At 42.4% G+C, this 21,980-nt stretch overlaps 1 protein-coding gene across 1 annotated transcript in view; it reads right to left on the bottom strand.

Annotated features, from left to right (window-relative positions):
* LOC130112235 (whirlin-like) overlaps positions 1 to 21,980 on the bottom strand; it is a 127,086-nt gene that overhangs the window by 13,844 nt on the left and 91,262 nt on the right. The window contains exons 5-8 of the mRNA XM_056279513.1: positions 19,967 to 20,003; positions 12,520 to 12,705; positions 10,144 to 10,323; positions 7,056 to 7,130 (exon numbers count right to left, since the gene is read on the bottom strand). Of these exons, the coding sequence (XP_056135488.1) occupies positions 7,056 to 7,130; positions 10,144 to 10,323; positions 12,520 to 12,705; positions 19,967 to 20,003 (478 nt within the window). The remainder of the gene's footprint in view (positions 1 to 7,055; positions 7,131 to 10,143; positions 10,324 to 12,519; positions 12,706 to 19,966; positions 20,004 to 21,980) is intronic.

The following is a 21,980-nucleotide window of genomic DNA, read 5'->3' as shown; positions in this document are numbered from 1 at the left end:
CGGGAATGCATCACGTCTTGTCTTTGAGTTGAGTTTCCTGTAATCAACACATAGCCTCAGACTACCATGTGCCTTTCTCACTAGTACTATGGGCGAAGCATAAGCACTAGAGCTTTCTTGAATGACCCCTTTTTTAAGCAGCTTGCCAATATGTTCCCTGACTTCACTGTACTGTGTGGGTGGGATTCGTCTGTATGGCTGTGTTACAGGTATGTCATCTGTCAGATGGATCTCATGTTGTACTTTGTCAGTGTGGCCTAGATCTTCATCTTCTGTTGCAAACACAAAAGAGTACTTCTCCAGTAACAAAGTCAGCTGTGCTTGCTGTTCTGGGCTACCACAAAAATTGAGCTTGCCGAGAATTTCCTGCACATCTGTCGGTGTTTCGGGGTGTTCACTGATACTCACTTGTTCAGTGTCTGCTGAGATTCTCTGGAACTGTACCTCACAAAGCTCATCACTTTTCACACAGTCTACCTGAGTCAAAACCCCTAGCCTAGTCCGTGGCCCTAGCCAGATATCTTCATCAGACATGTTCATGACTCGGACTGGAAAAATGTGATTGCCCGATGAAACCAAAGTAGGCACAACAACCAAACCTCCAGGAACGGGGACACCCACAGACTCCAGCAACAAAAAATAACCATCCTCACTCACGGTCCTGAGTCCCCTAGCCATAACTGTAGCAGCAGATGAAGCAGGTATATGGACTACATCCTTACCAGCTACCCTAGCGAAAGAGAGTCTGTCTGTTGCATGTACTGCATGAAGATGATTAAAAGCCTCTCTCCAGTTTGAGTCAAACCTCTCCTGCAGTGTGGTGTCAAACTCAGTGTGTACTAGCTCTCTGCATTTTTTGACAATGTTCATCCCTATTAGACCTGGAACAGAGGAAGAGTGTTCAGAATCTTTAACTATCAGAAAACCTCGCTCTGGGATAGTCAGACCCATGGCTTCTACATCAAGCTCCACATAGCCCATATAGGGTATGTCTAATCCATTAGCTGCAGTGACCTTTAACCACTCAAATGCCGGGTGAATGTCTTCGCCTTTCACTGACAGGTGTTCCCTGAAAAAACTCTCAGAAATTGTACTGACCTGGCTACCAGTGTCAAGTAAGCAGGACACTAACACCTCGTAGTTTCACCTCAACAGTTTTACATTCTCCGACTGCACGCTCTAAGATCCTGCTTCTGTCTGGAGTCTCTTTTGGTGAGCCAGCTTCCTCCCCTCGAGTTGTGTGGCTCATGACAACTGAGGGTGCGAGTTTTCCTGCACTACATAAGAACTAGGTGTTGCGTTCCCTTGACCCCCTCTGGCCTGTGAGCATTTTCTTGCAATGTGACCTATGCCTCTACACTTGAAACAGATAGGCTGACCATCTGTTGTGAACTTTGGCTGGGGTCTAGGTCGTGGCTTGGGCTCTAGGAATGTCTGTTGAGTGCTGCGCTTACTCAGTTCACCTACAGCAAAGGCTAGATCAGCAAGTGTTTTGCCTAACTCTGCTAGCTGTTTTTCCTGATGGCTACTGCTCTCCGAACATCATTTAATGCAATACCTTGGTCATTGTTTGTTTTAATAATAGAGCACTGGGTTTCCGGAACCTCTGATGTAACTTGGTTGCTCTTTATGACCCTGGGACGATGAGACCTGCTGTCCTCCATCTCCCACAGGAGGGCCTCGTTCCTCACATCTAGAAGACTGCTCTCTGGTTTGTCCCTAACCATTTTCCTGAGTTCACGCCTGAGTGCTGCTTCTCTTAAACCCTCAATAAACCGGTCTCTGAGCACAGTTTTCTCATTAGGTATTACATCTGTGGACTGTTTCACTACAGAGCTCAAAATCTGGGATAGTGCATGGGAGTAGTCACGGAGGTCTTCTCCATCAGTTTGGTTATGGTTGTAAAAGGTCTGCAAAAGCTGTGTGGGACTGCGCTTTTCCCCAAATGCATTGCTCAGGTAAGAGTATAAATCACTGGGCCCCACTGACTGACCCCTCATGCATAGTCGCACCTCTTCCAATGCAGGGCCACGCAATAGAGATAGTATATAGTCACATTGTTCTTCTGTTGTTTGCTCTCTGTATCTTAAAACCCTTTCAACCTCTTCAATAAACTCTTCGACAGATCTCCTGTCTGTACCACACTCCTCTCTAAATGCTTGGATCTGGCGTTCTCTTGGAACGTAGATGTATGAACGTGTGGGTGCACTGTTATCACTTGCTCTCTGAGCCCTTGCTTCACCATTTAACCTGGTGAGCTCATCTCGCAGTCTGGCGAGCTCTTGCATGGTGGTCTGCATTTCTTTTGTAGCACCTTCACCTATACCCGTTATGCCACCTGAGGTGTGGCCATTATCATTACGTGAACTCCCTTCATCACCAGAATCACTAGACATAATGATATATTAATCTTTACTCAGTCCAGTATAAATGAGGATATTTAGTTCAAAACCTGGTTCAAGGATACTACAAGGACAGTCTTTAACTTGGAGCCTTGCTGAATCTTGGTCTTTATAGCTGAAGTTAGCGCTGGAGTCCTCTGCGCTGGTACGGCTGAGTCGTGTGACACAGGAAGCACCAGAACCTCGTAGAGCCCCTCACGTCGTCTCTCGCTGGTCACCACCTCCACAGCAGGATGGCTTCAGACTCAACACCAACGGACGTCACCAGCAATCTTCACCACTGCCGTATTTTTTTTTTAAGTAAAAATAAGCCACTCTGTTGCCAATTTAAAAAAAATGTTTTAGCTACACCCCACTCCTGGTACCAAAATTATGTAGCCCGTGGAATTAGATACCACACAGGACACAATTACTTCCGGGGTTCTTGTAGCTTTAATTTTATTGTTTGAACCTTCGAATGCAGATCGTTTTACTGAGTGCATACATTCCTGTGTCTTTCGAGCAAACAGCTCATAAATGTTCACAGATGTGGCAAGTTTAACAGAAAAGATTTTAAAAAGGGAAATAATAAATACAAAATACGGTGCAAAATACGGCAGTGGACTATGTACGTTAAACAGGGTTTAACAAAGACATGTGGAACTTCCTGAAGATCGCGCAACTTCTCACTCTGTCAGTTACCTTTAAACAGAATTAAAATGCATATAAAACCGTTACATCCCAAATACAATGGCATGGTGTGGCTTTATTCACGCCAACATTACCTTGTCATGCCTGCAATGGCGAACAGCGGTCGACGGCTCGCGCCCAAAATCACCGAACATCAACTCCAGTAGCGTCTAAATCAAACCATCTTGTCAAATTACCGACATACAATATTGTTTGGAATAATGTTACAGGTATATTTCACAAGATATTTACCCTTACTTACTACGGAGTCAGAGCACTGTCACACCGCAATCTTCAGGCGCTCCACACAAGAAAAAAAAGAAAGAATACCCAAGATGCACTTGGATAACTTGCACGGAGTTACGATAAAAGTCCGCCACTGCCACTTACTGGTCAAAACATGCAATGACAACCAAAACTATAAAAATACACTCACAATCTGCCTCACAATTTAAATACATCAAATGACATTTTACATGGCTTGACAGTGTAACAATTACATATATTAACAGTTAAACTATACTAAATTTAAGTGGAAAATCTTTTAACATATTTAACAGATTTACCACCCGGCTACATATATAGTTAATAGCTAGCTACCCAAGTATAAGTGTATCAGAATAAGTTAATTCACCAGAGGCAGTTAGTTGAACTAGCTAAACTAGTTAGCTAGCTTGCTAGCTAATCCAGTTTGCTGACTCATGGTAACATAACATTAACCTGTAAATAGATCTAGCTAGCTAGGGATAATGTTTTTTGGATAGGGAAAAGTTAATTCACTTGAGACAGTGCTCTGGTTTCTTTTTTAACATATTAACTTATTCCAAATGTTGAGTGAAATTACTTACAAGGGCAAGGCATCTGTCACAGCCGATGGTCCCATCAGTCATCATCAGTCACTACTAGACTCACATGCTATGCAGAGAGATGGAATCTGACAAAACCTTAGAAGTGTTGTGTTTTATTACAAAGTGGAGACAGCTACTATATTGCTATTATTAATAGTACTACTATTAATACTGTGTAATTACTGTCAATTACATATTTTATATAGAAATTATATTGGTGAAAACAAAAACTACAACAAAATCTCCTACAGGTATGGTAAAATAAAATGTCCAAAATAAAATGTCCAATAATTATGAAAAGCTGCTCCAATGGAAAGTTTATAATATCGAAGGTCTACAAATGTCTATAAAATAGACTTTAAAAAAATTATTCATATTTACCCCTTAAAAAAAAAGTATAGGTAAACTAAGGCTTCACCCACTCAGTTGGTCTGGTCAGGCCTGCATGGAATAAGGACTCCGAGAGATTTTGGCCAAAGTCATCCCTCTTATTATAGGCCTGAAATCACATCTAACAATGAAAGAGTATGGGTATGGTATACATTTCCTGAATCCTGGGAGTGCCATGAGTATTCCAGTTTTCGTCTTTTGTGTCTCTGATGTTCCCTGATACCACAGGGCTTAAATAAAATGTATAGTTTAGGCGAAAATTGTAGAAAAAATTGTGTTTTTGATGGTTTGAAGAGCTCTAGTGACCTATATGTTTATCAGAGAGCTTCACCAGTGGGCTTGAATGAAAGCTTAGAAAGCACCCTTTAAAATCATACCAAACACAATATTATAAAACATTGAAAAGTGTCTTGACTATGAGCCTAAACCAGGATATGCACCAGCGGCAAAAATGCAGCTTACTTTCAGGGGTGGTTTACTTCATGAGGTGATAACCACTAAAAAGCTACCAGTCTGAGTGGTCTATCATATCAAAACATAAACTAGGGATGTATAGGTATAAAAAATCACAACTAGAATTTGCCCACCCAGATGGTACTGGTATGTCATATTTTGGGTCTTGGCCCATGGACTATTATTAAATATTTGTTGTACATATCAAAAGGCCCTACATTTCTTTGTAAGCTTTGGGCCACCTGTCTTTCCGATGCGATGCGACATATTGGACATTTTGACATCTGTCCCAATACCAACAACACATTGTTGAAGTAATTATTGGCCGATAAGGATAAGTGCGATAAGCCCTTTTTATTAGAGTCAGTAATGTTGTAAATTTCTTCCATGTCTTTATATACCTGTCTTGTACGTTTGTGTAACTGTTTGCTGACCGTTGCTGAGTGTGTAAATGTTTCTGCCACCTGCTTACATATGTCTGTGTCTTGATTTATATCTGACGAAGGCCATCATGGCTGAAATGTCATTTTCGGAACAATAAAACTGAGCGAGTGTCACGCCTTTTATGAGTTTCTCTACTTTTCGGTTCACCTGCCCATGGGCGGGGGATAAAACAGCCATCCAGATATGCTTATGTAACCCACATGATTACATGTACCCTGTGACGTATGTAAGTTCCATGAGTAGCCTCTAGGAGGCACACGAGCTACAGAGTTTAAACCATGCAAACAACCGTCGACAATAGAGAAGAGAAATACGGATATTTAGAAATACGGACAACTTTGACTATGGATACCTGAATTATTGATATTTGAACTACGGATATTTGAGCTACAGGACATTTGAACTACGACAAAAAAGATCCCTTCCACGAAGCTTCCTTGGTGAGCCGCTAGCCAAAGCTAAAAAGTAAACAGCTTTCTGTGTTCCATGTAATCATAGCCATTTACGTAGGATATCTTGATTTTATCCAAAGACAGATGATCTCCCGTTGAAGGAAGAAGGAAGACTCTTTTCTCTTGTGTTTTGTACGCTGCTGGAATCCTGGTGAGATAAGAGTTTAAAATCTTGAAATCTAAAGACTGACAATTTTCCATTGGTTGCTAAGCTAAGCTAACCCAGCTAAAACGTATATCTATGATCCTTAGCAGTTCCCATATGATTCAGAGCTTTAAAACCAGTCAGGACACCCGGTCCATAGGGTTTATTTGATGTAGGAATGTTAGACATTTTAATATAATAATATGCTTGTTGTTAAAAAAAACTGTAAGCTCCAGTTGCCACTAGCCACCGAGCCAACTCGGGCTACATGGCATCCATGGAACCCATAGCAGCCAGCTAGACGTGAATTCACGTTGATAGTGCCGCAGCCTGGCTGCGATGACATTGTTTTTAACTGTTCTTACAGCAATAGGCTGTTGTCATTCAGCCGCATATTAGTTATATGTAGGAAATGATTTAATTCTGAGAATTGACTCTAGATTTGGGTATTTTTATTTTGTTTGTAATTGTTTGATAGAGATTGCAATTAATAAGGAATCTGTACAATTTTGTGCAGACTGGTTTTTTTAGTACCCCGAACAACCCCCCTTGCTACACCGTTTGGAACCCTTGGATACCCCCTTTGGATTGCCCCCATCATCGCCCTGGATTTGGATTCATCATCATCGCCTCTACATTAACTTGCCCCTGTGATTGTGGTAGGATCTGGACATTGCACCTTGCACAGATTGGAAGACTGAATCATTCCCCCTTTTCTTTTCTTTATTATTTTCTTTGAGTGCACTCATACTTTATTTTGGATTATTTTCTTTAATTTGTTAGTGTAGAATATGGCTGCATAAGTAATATATTAGAAGGGTATAAAATAGAATATAGATAGATATAGACAATAAATAGAATATTAGGAAGAACTTTTAAAAAGTATAATAGAGTAAAATATATATATATATAACACATCTAATTTAGTATTGATATTGAAATAACTTTACTTTGAACTGTTGAAATAAATTGGTTTTTTTTATTGTAAACTATACCCACGAGTGTGTGTGTTGTCTTTGGGGTGAGTACTAGAATCTGGTCTAGAAAAAAACCTACACCAATCTCCACTGAACTTAGACATTAGACTGTAAACTGTCCCTGCGCAAGCATAGGCCCATTCCCCTGTCGTGCAGGTTACACTTACAATACACCAGACTTGTTAGAAGTTTGTTTTCGCTTTACGTGGCCCCTGTTAAATAGATTTGGAAATAATAACAATAATAAAATAGATACAACAGATTATGCAACGTACCAATGCAGCATCTGCCGAGCCATGAGGACTCTCATCTTGGACTTTTTCTATCCTGGCACCAACTGTATCGTCATTCTGAAAAATAAAACAGGGAAAGTTGTTATGTACTTTCTGTGATGGACTGGTGGCCTGTCCAAGGTGTCTCCCCACCTGCTGCCCAATGACTGCTGGGATAGGCTCCAGCGTCCCTGTGACCCTAAGTAGGATAAGCAGTTTGGATAATGGATGGATGTACTTTGTTATGTACTTAGCGACTTTAATTAATTGCCTATAATTGTGGCATAGAGGGCCATGTTTCTTCTTCTTCTTCTTCTTTCTCTTTCGGCTTGTTCCCTGTTTGTCAGGGGTCACCACAGCGGATCTTACAGTTTCCATTGGTACCCTGTGAGGGCACAGCACCGATGGCAGCCGTTGTTAACCCGGGCCTTGACTGATCCGGTATGCTCTTGTCAATCTGCATACCGATTTGGTAACATTTTATGTCAGATGCCCTACCTGACACAACCACTAAGCCTATGGACGGGGCCACAGGTAAAGCACTGGATGCCATCCTAGTATGCATGGACTTGCGCCCATGCCCATCGCCATCACCATAGAGGGTCATGTTTCCACATTTCCCAAATTAACTGCTAATTCTTGGCATGCTAAATGCATTTTCATTGAAGCTAAATACAGCTTTTACCTGTTCTAGATTAATACATTGCAGCCCAGTTTGCACAGAACAATCTATTTTATGAGACAGCATAATGGTGGAACATCCTGTAGCTACGATGTATCTTATTTGCTCTTACTGAGCCGTAACTAAGTGACTGTCAATTAGTCGCAGTTAGCTATTTACCGGGGAGCTCTAATTTCATAACCAAGGTAATTAATGTGTCAGCACAGACAATTAGTCAGGCACCTGCTGTGTGAGTGCTACAAGGCATTACCAGGAACAACGAGAAGCTATAGAGACCACAAAGAGACACAACACTTTTCTGCTGGTTTCGAAACAAACTATAGAAATGTTTTTGTCAGGCAGCGGGCTGAAAGATTGTACCAGAGAGAAATAATCTTTTCTTTTCCTGTGTGGCGCCTTATAGCCAGACAACTGTGGAAAGTGGATCAAAGGCTGGCTGCAACCTGACAGAATGAGGCCTCAGTGTATTAGCAAAGGCCACAGTGAGACATCGATAATACATAGTGGCTAACCCGCCTCAGTGGAGCCCATGGATCGGACGGAGGGAGACTGGTACTGAGCTCTGACTACATCTGAATGGAATGGGGGAAACAATACAAAATTTATGCAAGGACACACACTCTAAATACACACACATGCAAATATGTGCCTACACACACACACACACACACACACACACACACACACAAACATACACACAAAATCTTTGTATATTTAGAACCTTGGTGGCACAATAAATATCAAACATTGATCTTGTATTCTTTATTCTGTCATGATGTTAGCCATGTCAATATGTATTTTGCAGTCTGCAGACAGCGACTGTGAAAAAGTGCAAAGATTTATTACTTTGTGTTGCTAACAGACACCAAAGAGATGTTAGTGTTGTTGGAAGTGACACAATTCCACAAGTCTAAAATGATTACAAATATGTCCGTGCACATTTAAGCACCACTGATTGACGACTACTAACTATCTCTCATTCTTGGAAGGGTGCACAGCACAATCCCTGTTAATCCAATCACCAACAACACTCAGCACAGAGAGTCGAATTAGTTTGTATGATTTAGTTTTTTTACTCTACTGAGAGCTTGACGATAATGTGATTATGAATGGGCTTACTGCAGGACATTTCACCAAAGAGGAGTTGTTGTTTTTTTGTTTATGGGGGCATACAAACAGGGCCGGTCCTATGCTATTCTGGGCCGGGGAGCAACCATCGCTCACCACGCCGCCCCCCCCCCCCCAAAAAAAAACACAGACATGCGCGACCGTGACAACCACCAACACCCATAAAGCCTAGGCCTACGCACGCACGCATACACCACACAGCTGTGTGTGGGGTGAGCACAGGCTACCAGCTGGTGGCTGTCAATCATCGTACCAGTAACCAAAGCGAATTCCAGAGTTTTCGACTCAAGATGAGAACGATAATTCTCGTGTTCAGTCAGTCTCGATAACTTGACCCAGTTTGAAAAACCAGTAGTGAAGATCCCTTTGTCAGTTCCAAACAACTTACAACAGAAACAGAAGACGGCATTGGCAGACTTTGAGTAGACTAGCTATGGCCGAGGTACTTTTAGGGCACCGACTGTCCTGGTGCAATTAGCTGGTGTGAAATGACGGCCATCTGTTTTAGGGAAATCAAACTCGGTCACCTGCAGTGGTTTATTTCTGACTATGTCCGTTCTGATGTCATCATCATGCATGCTGTCTGACCACTGTGCAGGATCAAATAAGTCAAACTCACGCTTCCCATCACCTTCATGACTTCCCTCTTCCTCGACAGATTCTCGGTGATCATTTGCATTCTCGATAGCGGTGGAGGTGCTAGCACAAGCGCCACGGTCGCGCTGCCCGCTGCGGTATCCTCTGCTGCTGAGTTAGCATATGTGGTGGATGTGCTAGCTTCATTGCTATCCACAGTATCCTCCAAGTGTTCTGCTGCCCGAACGTTAAGCCAAGCACCGTATACCTTCTTTGCGTTTTCTGCCTCTTTTTTTGTATTTTCTACCTTACATTTGTGTAATTTTCTTTTCTTACAACCAGATTTGTTTCCAGACATTTTTTTGGTTAGTATAACCGAATTTCACGTCTTCTCCATAGGCTATACTAACTCGAGGGGGATGACGACACAACTTTTGATACATTTTTGAGAATAAATCATTAACAGCCAATAGGGAAACTGCCAGGAGGAGCAACATACAGGGCCTCTTTCCACTGCTGAGACACACAATTAACAATCACTGCACTTACAGCAGAATCAGCGCAGAAAGGTTTTTTTTTTCTGGGCCCCCCTCCAGACCTGGGCCCGGTGCTACCCCCGCAGAACCGGCCCTGCATACAAATATAGACTTCCTTATACACATTTTACGGTACAAAAAAAAAGAGAAAAGGCTTGTACGCTTCTACCTTGGCAGGGTTGGTGTGTTCTGTGGTAGTCTGGTGGATGCAGTGGCTATGTGGATGTAGTACTCCCAGACATCCATGCCAAGCCTTGTGAGCCTCCCTCTCGCGGTGAAGCACCAGCCCATCATAAAGCTCAAGATCCTGAGGAGCCACCAGACTCCTCACCTCAGACAGGAGGGACAGCTTGACAGAGGAAAAAGAAGACAAATAACTCAGCTAGCAAGAGCACATAGTGTCATACATGCAAAGCATGACTATTGTGTGTCTTTGTTGTGAACAGAACAATCATTGACAAAATTGCCCCTACGGAACACTTAACTCCCAACCAAGAAGCCATATAGGATCGCATTGTTTTCAAAAAAACATTACATACAGCCTACAGAGACGTCACCTCAGCCTTAAGTAGCGTAATCCATAATCATGAAAAAATAGAGCATTCAACTTTTTTTTCCAGAGGTGACTTCGCAAGGCAGCAAACTGTTCAGTTTAATTTGGGCTATTTTCATCTTTTCAATGCAATGCACTTGTATTTACTTCTGATGCAGCAAGCAGACAGATGTCAGCTACTGACAAGATACGTAGCAGTCGCTTTGCCTTGAAAGTCAAGACAATAAAGTATGTGGTACCCGGCAAATATATGCAGCGGTTTCTTGACATGCACGTCTGTCAGAACTAAATTACTCCATTACTAAATCTCCATTACTTCATTCCAGTTAGTCATGTCAGGACTAACTGGACACCCCACATTGTTCATAATGGTGCATTATGGTAACATTAAGGCAAAAGTATGACTGTGTGAACTACTTTGAACAGTTTTGTTTTTAAAACAGTGGGATCCTATGGCTCCCTGGATAGAAGCTAACTGTAGCATTGACTAAATGGAAAGGATTTGTGGATATATGGGGAATACATGGGAAGGACATGCAGGTGGCTGGTGTGACAGAGGAAGATGCAGAGGACAGGAAGAAATGGAAACGGATGATCTGCTGTGGCGACCCCTAACGGGAGCAGCCGAAAGTAGTAGTAGTAGTAGTAGTAGTAGTAGTAGAAGTAGTAGATAGCATTTGTCAACAATTAGAAAAACATACACTGCAGAAACAGTATATCTGAACAAGTCTGACAGTCTTAAAATCACAAGGAAATATCACTTTGTTTCAAGACTCATGTACTCATCAAGAACTATGTATGATTATTGGTCACGATTTTAAAACATTTATCTTACCTAGTGGAAATATCTTACTGCAGTGTTATATTAATTTGCTTGAACATGCTAAACTTTGTCTGAGTTTTGACACGCCATTTTTGTTAAATTATCCAGTTGTAGCCTTTAGCAGCTTTGATCTGTGCTTGATCTTTGCTAGCACCACGAATGCTGATATTTTGGATATAGATTTCCAGGCTAACTTCTTAATCAAAGAACATTTTTGCCAATGTTTTTGTGCATGTGTAATCAGTACTGAGAGGTAATGTAGTCGACTGAAGCAATAAAATCCTCGCTGTCTACTAAATGGACAGAGAAATTGGTGTTGTCTTACTCAGAATCTTTCCCACAGTGCCTACACATACCAGAATGCATGCACATAAGCCTCTGTATTGTTGTCTATAAAATCCTCTGCACTAATGTTGTGGGATTTCATTCACACCATAGGAAACGTATCTTGAACGAGAGAATGAGGATGGGTTTTTTGAACAGCGTGTTTAGAGTATATTAGTGTATGAGAAACTCTGCTAGGTTGTAGTTTTTCCATCGCCAACAGATGACATGATACTTGGGGGATAGAAAAAACTGTTTCACTATCACCCCAGAGATGCAGAAACAATCAGGAACAACTGCAGGTGCTTTTCATGTGCTATCCTTGTTGCAGCTACACAGAGATAAGGTTTAAAATCGGTGACTTCCATCCAGCCCTCCATTATCTTAACCGCTTATCCTGCGCTCAGGGTTGTGGGGATGCAGGAGCCTATTCCAGCACTCATTGTGCGGCAGGCAGGGAGACACCCTGGATAGGCCGCCAGGCCATCACAGGGCCGACACACACACTCACACCCATTCATTCCTAGGGACATTTTTTTTTTAGTATGGCCAATTCACCTGACTTGCATGTCTTTGGACTGTGGGAGGAAACCGGAGCCCCTGGAGGAAACCCACACAGACACGGGGAGAACATGCAAACTCCACACAGAGGATGATCCGGGATGACCCACCAAGGTTGACTACCCCGGGGCTCGAACCCAGGACCTTCTTGCTGTGAGGCAACCATGCTAACCACTGTGCCACCGTGCCGCCAAAATCGGTAACTTATCCCTTTAAACCTTCTATAGGAGGAAGAAGGAGGTAGAAGAGATTCAATAAAGGACTGTTACTATAGCAGATCATACCTTGGCATGAGTGTTGAAGAGCTCAAACAGAGCCATGGTCAGGGGCTCCATTCCTATGTGTCCCTCCTGGTACTCCTGCAGGTAGTAGGCCATGGTCTGCCTTTCCAGCTCTGTCAGCAGCAGGTAGGCCTGCTCTTCCAGAGACACCTGGGTACCGGGCGGGCCAACACCCCGGCATCCCATCGGCTAGATGATGAGTTAGCGATGGATAGAATATTAAGAGAAGGAGGGGGGAATTGGAGAGTGCAGAGGTGGGGGAAGAGAAAGAGATTAGAAAGAAGTACAGGGGAGCAAGAGAGAGAGCGCGAAGACAGAGAGGGAGGGAAACAGGATAAGGATGGTTATGTAACTCCATAAACCCAGTAGTACGCACATATAAAGTCCTCACTGTTCTGATGTGCGAGAATGTGCCCCCATCGCCCCTCCCATTCTGTCTCACTCTCATCCAGCGCACATGGCAGCGGCTGAGTTATCACACTTTAGGGATAGGCCGCACTTCAAAGCCTCAAGGGTGAGTCACACAGAACTTGTTTGCCTTTAGGACTCCATCACTGTTATCTTCATAAACAGCTCCGGTCGAAAAACAGCTCTTCCGACTGTTAGTAGATTGACTGAGCTTTAGTGAGATCCCAAGGCTTTTGCGCAGGACTGCAAAAGATTTTGTGTAAAAATAAATAGGTCCTTGCAATGGGAAAACGCTGCTTGTGAAGAATTTTGCTTTTCACAATTTCTTTTTTTTTTGGGGGGGGGTGGTGGGTAATGCAAAACAAGTAAACAGTTCATTAGAACGTGAAAATGTGCTGGCCAAAAGCTACCACGTGGTGCACTTTAATGTCAAGACTTGACAAGCGTGAAACAGAACTAGAGTGCAGATCTCCACCAGGCGTACTATCTCCGTGTACTAGCTCCACACACATGGACAGAAAAAACATTTTTTCACTTCCATTATAAGACTTGCGCAGCACCCAGTGGATTAAACAGGAAATATGGAACAAAAAAGGTTTTAATATGCAGCGCTCAAGCTAAAAAATCTACCTAATAAAAACGTTTTGCCTGTCAGTCTGTGGATGTACAGCCCCCTAGACGGACCCTTGCATGAAAGCGACCAAGTCTGACATGAAATGACAGAGATCAGGCTGTGATAATTTCAAAGCCCTTATTAAAAGACTTCAAATGTGTTTAACCGTTGTGGTGTTCATGATATAAAATGAATGAATGTAAATAGCTGCTCTGCTGATTGACTCTCATTCATAAAACAATGGTGAGAAAACAGCTCAGCCATGGGAGCTGTTTTATTGTAGCTACTGAGACGATTTCCAGCTGTGACTGTGATTAATCCTACTCTTGAAATTGTATTTTTGTAGCAGAGTTGGGGGCTATGGCATTTTCGCATAGCAGTGAGGTGAATAAGGCAAATTATTTTTGGTTCATCCAGTGTTCTTCAGGTTCTCCTGTGCTGAGTTCAGCAGTGAATGATTTGCTAGCTTGCAAAATGCGATCGACTTCTAATTTACTTTCATGACTCATACCCGAATACATGTTTTGGTTTTGACACTATTGCTGCCCAATCTGACACAACCGTAGATTTGAGTCACGCATGCGCACGGTTGACTCAGTGGGCTGTGATGGAGAACAGTGTTGGTCGAGCGAGCTAGAGAATGAATGAAGAGAGGGAATGGCAATAGCAAGAATGTTTTTTGAAGGTTTTGAATCACCGCAACCACGAGAGTTTCTTCATCATACACTCATAACTGTGCACAAAAAGAATTTAGGCTGATAGGTCCGGTAGTTTATGAGATTAGCTGCGGACAGATGCGCACGCACATGTAACAAAACACATGGTAGAGATAATAAAACAACAGCAAATGGACGTTGTTGAGTGAGAGAGCTATTCACTGTTCTTATGGCTGAAAATATGTATAGCTGAAAGCTGGGATGCTTACAGAAAGACTAAAAGCTGAGGAAGAAAGAGAGAGAGTGAGAGAGCGAGAGAGAGACAGTGGGGCGGATTAAGGAATGAACTGATAGTTAATGAATGTTCCTGAATAACTCTGAATCAAGTAGTAGATAATGATACCATACTAATGAACCAGTATGTAATGATTAGTTCCTGGATGTCTTGGAATCTTGGAATCCGACCAATTACTTAATGAATCATTCCTGATTAACTCTAACACAAATGCTAAATGGCATGAAACCAATAACAAATCATTAATTCCTTCCTTATTTTGTTGAATAACACATACAATGGGAGGAAGAAGGGGGTAGAGGAGATTCAATAAAGGACCGGTACTATAGCAGACCATACCTTGGAATGGTCTTCATTGGTGAGAGAGAGCTATTCTTTGTTCTCAAAGCTGAAAAATATGCATAGCTGAAAGCTGGGATGCTTAAAAGCCAGACTAAAAGCAGAGGAAGAAGAGCGAGAGAGAGTGTGTGTGTGTGAGAGAGTGAGAGAGAGAGAGAGAGAGAGAGAGAGAGAGAGAGAGAGAGAGAGAGAGAGAGAGAGAGACGGATAGAGAAGGTAAAGTGACAGCGAGAGTAAACTGGGCACAACACCATAAACATATGTTCTTTATTTGCTTGCTGGATTGTAAAATCAATACGTCATGAGTGTTTACTGTCTACAGATTGCATGTGACCTTGCTTCTCTCTGAATCAAGTAGCAGGGCTGGCTTTCATGCTTACTGATGAGGTTAAGAAAGAAACTGAGGACCTTGTGCTCAGTATTAGGAGGTATTAGGAGGAATTGCTGGTTCGAATACCTGTGTTTGCTCGACCAAGCCGGAGGTAACACAGGGATTCGAAACTGAAACTGAAACAAGCATAAAATCCCTTCTGCGAGTGCAGCCTCCTCCACCTAGGAAGAGCCTCACCAATATTTACGTGATTTCTTTTTTGGTTCTCTACGCTATGTTAGAGTCAAACTTATGTTTCTTTGTTTCAGTTGCAGCTGCTTTGGTTCCTCTGACTAACTTTTTTCCCTTTTTTTTAACCAAACTTTATTACAAGACGATAAGTGACTTACAATCAAAAGAACAGTGTATATGGGCGTCTGGGTAGTGTAGCGATCTATTCAGCTGCCTACCAACATGGGGATCGCCGGATCACCTCCAGGTTGGTCGGGTGTCCCTACAGACACAATTGGCTGTGTCTGCAGGTGGTAAGCCAGATGAGGATATGTGTTCTGATTGCTGCACTAGCACCTCCTCTGGTCGGTCGGGGCGCATGTTCAGGGAGGAGGAGGAACTGGGGGAATAGCGGGATCCTCCTCACTGTCAGGTGAAAAGAAGTGGCTGGCGACTCCACATGTATCGGAGGAAGCACGTGGTAGTTTGCAGTGGGGTAACAATTGGGGAGAAAAGGGGGGAAAAATCCACGAAAAACGGTTCATTACTGGAAAATACAATAAGCCAGACGGGCCAGACCAAAAAGCAGACAATCTAAGATGGTTTATTGGTTTTATCACACGGTGATATCAAATTATTTTCTATTGAAGGGCAATTTTGCCTTTCTGAATTCAAATGCATTTCTCTATGCCCTAACCTACTGTTGCTTTAAAGGATTTACAACCAGAGGCCCGTTTTCTTCCCCAGGTTGCCTGAAAACGTCCTCTAAATCCACTATTATATGTCAGCAGCCAGAAAGGCTAACATTGTACATCAATTGATCCCATAAAACCTCAGACCAACCCCTCCGTGGAGCCGGAGGCCTAATTAACAGGCTGTAGCTCTTCTAATACGCTGATATGTATTCCTATTCCAGTCTCAATTAGATTATTCAAGCACTGAGTTGTGTATGCCTTGTTCCACTTGTCCATGACACAGAACACATTCGGCATTCATAGAAGCGTTCTCAGGAGCATCATCCCATTTTCATCCCCCACCTCCCACCACCACCACCAATTCATTTGTTACCCAACAGCTGCTGAAACGCTCATTCGACCTGCATTAAATCAAGATGTTCATCATTATATTCCCACATTACAGGACGCATTACGCCGTGATTGCCAGAGGTGTCACATTTTGAACAATTTTTGGGGATTTACGCGATTAATTACGGCAGTGCCTTTGATGTCGATGGGGTTGGGACTGTGCGCACATTTGCATATTGTTCAACTGTTAACAATGTCAGTGGAATCTATTAATAAAAGGGACAGCGAGGGACAAAAGAGGGAGATAAGAGAGAGACGGGGTATGGAGAGACTAGGTCATCAGCACGATTGTGTATATCTCAGTCTGTTCTTTATTCATTCAGCCAAGGCCTGTAAACATGCTGTGTGGGCTTTGTGTGAGCTTGGTAAGTTTCCCTGGCAAATATCTAACATCAAACCCCTCAAAACACTGCTCTGAGAGGCCATTGCGAGTCGTGCGACTGGGTGTAACAGGGTATTTTGTACATGGAAGCAAATGGCAGGTTATAGCAATAGGTTGTCAAGCTGTGGGTTACGACCCTCAAGAAGGTCACAGCAAGGGGCCAAGTGGGTTGTGGAATTGTCCACAGTAAACATTTTGTTTGGAGACAGACAAAAAAAAACAAATTCATTTTCTTTATTCTCTGATTAAACGTCATTTTTCTTATCTACATAAAAAGAAAGAATAGAAAACATCTATTATACTTTTTGAGTCAATGCAAACAATGCAATTATTTGTCACTAAAATTGTGTTTAATGTTGGCAGTCCTGATCTGTGTCATTTGAGTATAAGTAGGCCTTGGTTAAAGAATGGATTGGTCCCGGGCCAAGAAATATCACAGCATGAAAAAATTTGGGAATCACTGGGTGTGATAACCGAGGAATGTGACTAGGAGTTTTATGAGATTTGATCAACAACGTCCATTACAAATCCCCCCCCCCCCTTATACCCAACCACTGACATCATATGCTACACACTAGGCTGGACTTATCGCATCAAGAGGGAGCTTCAGATTTCACTGTTTGAACTTCCGAGGGCACTAATTAAAATGAGAAGGGCTCTGACTCTCTGAGGGGATGCACATTCACAGGAAAATAAATATATCCCTGGGTGACCATGCGACTTTTAGTATGACCACCATGATGTTGTTTTCCCCAAGAGCTGGTTGACCCCCTGCTGCACAGTACTGAGGGGGAAGTGAACAGAGAGACCAGGCACAATCTGCAGAGAGACAAACGAGGTGTTCTTATTCGCCACAGGTCATTTTCCTCAGGCTGTCGGGTTGATTCGAAAGGGAAAGAATTCGTCCCTACATTTAATAGAGCTGATGCACATGTTAGTGCAGTCTTTGTTTTTATAGTCTGTTTTCTTAAAAAATTAAAAAGAAAAATCACAATTTCACCCCTTTTCACTGTGGTTTTACCCGATTCAAAACATAATTTTTAGCCGGTAGAAAGTAAAATTCAACTCAGAAGTATTTTTTCTTCCCTTCTGAAAAAAAAAAAGATTTTTAGCATTCACAATGACACAGCCTTGCATTGTCAAGCATATCTCCACACTGCAAGAGGGGTCTGTTAGAAGATATTATCATTCGGGAAATAGGTGAAAAAACAAAACATTCTGGGTTGTTTGTATTTCTTCAACCAATGGCAAGGATGGGATTAGACTGTGCTCTCCTCACTGCTGTCCTTACAAAACAGTGCCGGGGGGAAATGTTATTGTTGAGCATTTTACCCATGATGAGAGGCGAGTCGTGGCATATGGATCAATTACCTCAAAAGAAAATGCCAAATAAAAATTAAATGTGGTGGGATGGCTGGTGGGGTGTTGGTGAGGTTCATGCCCCTGCCTGCCGGCTGGTGTCTGTTGCTCACCTCCCATCACCATCACCTGACAGGGGGCTGGACTGTGGGGGGTGGGTCCATGTCCATTCCCCGGGGCCCATTCATACATGATCCCTAAAATCATCAAAAGGCCGAGGGGGCAATGGGGGGCTGGACTCCAGTCATCACATCGCCCCCTGAACATAATTTCCAGGCGGGGAGACGCCCTGTACAGGCTGCCAGGCCATCACAGGGCCCACCCACCCACACACACACACACACACACACACACACACACATTTACATCTAGGGACAATTTAGTATGGCCGATTCACCTGACCTGCATGTCTTTGGACTGCGGGAGGAAACCAGAGCCCCTGGAGGAAACCCACGCAGACACAGGGAGAACATTCAAACTCCACACAGAGGACAACCCAGGACGACCCCCAAGGTTGGACTACCCCGGGGCTCGAACCCAGTACCTTCTTGCTGTCAGGCAACCGCACTAACCACTGTGTCACTGTGCTGCCCAGTTTAACAATATAGCAAATGAAACAGTTAAAAGTAGGGGTAAAATAATGTTAACGTAATAATTTTACCATTAATACAAATGTCATTTTTATACTCTACATATTCCCATTATGCTCAACACCATATTTTCTACACGCGTACATACACATGCATGCATACACACACACACGCATGGACAAAACATTCATGCAGACACATACAACTATAAAATTATATTTATTGTGCCCACCATGTCTCTCTGACAAAAGTATTTGCTTAACTTTTTGTCATTTCTGTTTGTTGCTTTACCTTATTCTGTCTCCTTTTTTTTGGTCTTGTTTTGCCTTTCCCTTGTCCAGTACTTATGCACATGTATATGCTGTAAATGCTGTTCACTTGTGGTGTGAAAAAAAAAGAGAAAAAAAGAAACTGCCATCCAAAATAATTGATTATGTGTGTCGATTATGCGATAAGAGATTTCCAGATAAAAAACATGAACATAATTTGATAATCGGTATCCAAGAGGTAAAGCTTGACTACACATGAGCTCTGGGGAAACTAACTAGACTAGTTAATTTTCCAGATGACTTATTAGCTTATTAGCAAACAAGCAAGAATTTCCCTTTAAAATAATACATTTTCTAAACATATTCTTTGAATATTGTTAAAAAGAATCCACTGGATAAACAAATAGGCCTGCCTTATTGCACAATCCAAATTGTTGTTAAAGTTTTCCATAATGACATGAAGCTTGCTAGCTCGTGCCAGCTAGCTTAAGCGCTTGTTGAGGACTAGCTAGCACAATCCAAATCATGGCTTTTTGCACAATACAAACTGTCACTAAAGCTTTCTGATAATGATGATGTAGCTAGCTAGCTCAAGCACTTGTCATTGTTGATGCTGATAGAGATGAGGACTTTGAAAATGTCAGCACACGAAGAGCGGAAGAAAGAAAAATGTTGGCTGAAATAGTTGGCACAAATGGGAAGCTTATTCCAGGGGCTCGATTCTGGTGAGTCAGACTAATGCTGACATGACTTACTAGAACTGATTTTTTTTTTAATGAAGAGATATAAAACTGACCACACAGTTCTTCGGACACAGTGTACGGAAATCAGTTTGTTCCATCGGAATATACAAAACTGAACAGGATCATATGATTTACATTGCACGATAAATCACAGTTGACTTTTTTTTTACCTTTTCTGTTGCAGTCGGAGCTCTGGCTGATGACGGTCTGCAACAAAAAGAAAGAAAAAAACAAATTTAAGAGATGAATATCTCTCAGCCAATGCAAACACAAGTTCAACCCAGTGTGATTTGTTTGAGCATGAGAATCAAAAATATTCTTGCAGGTCAGCAATTCCTTTGCATGAAGGGAAACGCAAATACAAGCAAAACAAAATCTCCCAGTTGGTACTGTCTGCTTAACAAAGCCAGGAGCCAGAGCAAGGCATCATGAGTTGGATGATATGTGGCAGGAAGGAATTCTAAACTTCGCTAGGTTTTCAATCAGGACCTGTTCGTTTAGGCCTGGTGACATAGAGCGCTAAGAGATAAGACAGATGGAGATGTAGGGAATGGCTAGTGAGAGGGGAAGCCTGCAAGTTAACAGCTCCCTTGCTGTAAAATAAATGAGGAACTTAACAACACCAAAGTGACAATGTTCATTATTTGAAATCAATGACCTCCAAACGTTTGGTGAAATAGTAATATAAGTTAAAATAACATTTGGGGCGCCCGGGTAGCATAGTGGTCTATTCCATTGCCTGCCAACATGGGGATCGTCGGATCGAATCCCTGTGTTACCTCCGGCTTGGTTGGGCATCTCTATAGACACAACTGGCCATGTCTGCAGGTAAGAAGCTGGATGTGGGTGTGTGTCCTGGTCGTGGCACTAACGCCTCCTCTGGTCGGTCAGGGCGCCTGTTCGGGAGAGAGGGGGATCTGGGGGGAATAGTGTGATCCTCCCACACACAACGTCCCCCTGCCGAATCTCCTCACTGTCGGGTGAAAAGAAGCAGCTGGTGACTCCACATGTATCGGAGGAGACATGTGGTAGTCTGCAGCCCTTCCCGGATTGGCAGAGGGGCTGCAGTAGCGACCGGGACAGCTCAGAAGAGTAGTGTAATTGGTAATTGGGGAGAAAAGGGGGGGGGGAATCAACAAAAAAAAAAATTGTCTTGGGCCAACTTAAAGAGTTTGCCAGACCAAGTTTAACTCAGGAACTGGATTTTTGTCAGTTGCAGAAGAGCGTGTCTTTCAAATTGTCCTTTAAATATTTCCCCATAATTGTGTAAAATTTATGTTACACATCCCCCGCTCCTAAGTGGTTACTTGCTCATTTGGCAAGTAGGTAAGCTTTTAAAATATTCACAAATACTGTTTGTCCCCAGTCCACCAATGTTTCATCATAGTGGAGAAGAGACTTTAGCCCAAAGCAATTAGAGACGGCTGAATCCCCCAAGAAATATACCGTGAATGTACCCTGTGTGTGTATTTGTGAAGTGATTTGATTTCTGTATCCTGTACTTTCCCTTAGGACTGAAAAACCCTGACCAGCAAGAAATGACGTAAGAAACCCTAACCCTCCCCTAAGTAATCGCTACAATGTTTCAATGTTACAATTTCATTTAGCAGATGCTTTTATCCAAAGTGACGTACATCCGAGGGTTAATACAACACTAGCAAGAATCTAGTCAGGAGACAACAATGCAGGTAAGTGCCAAAAAAATTGGGTTCAAGTCCGATAGGACATAGGTGTCAACAGGCAGTGCACAAAGGCAATGCTTAAGGTGTTTAGAAGCACATATTATAAGTTAACAATGTCATTCTTAAAGTAAAAGTTGATGCCTGATGCAAAACCCTTTGAGAATCTTATTCTCTAATGAAGTGTAATCTGTATTTTTCATTGCACCTCATGAGGGGAGACAACTAGATACACAATACCAATATGAAAGAGTGAGCCAAGAAAATGCACAAAATCTTAACCCTAAACCCAATAACGACCTAAGCTCAACCCTAAACTTAACCCCAGCCGTCACTACTGCACGAAAGTTGTTGTTTTTGTAAAAATTGACTTTTGTGAATGCATTGCAGGATATTTTCAAGTTGTGTTATTTCTACATCACTGGCTGAGAATGTGGTTTAGCATTTCTTGCCAGTCACATGTCACTGAGAACAGACAAAAAAACAAGATAAAAAAAGCTGTTGA

The sequence above is a fragment of the Lampris incognitus genome, chromosome 1, assembly GCF_029633865.1.
Source record: "Lampris incognitus isolate fLamInc1 chromosome 1, fLamInc1.hap2, whole genome shotgun sequence".
NCBI classification, from domain to species: domain Eukaryota; kingdom Metazoa; phylum Chordata; class Actinopteri; order Lampriformes; family Lampridae; genus Lampris; species Lampris incognitus.
This window is presented reverse-complemented; position numbering and strand designations above follow the sequence as displayed.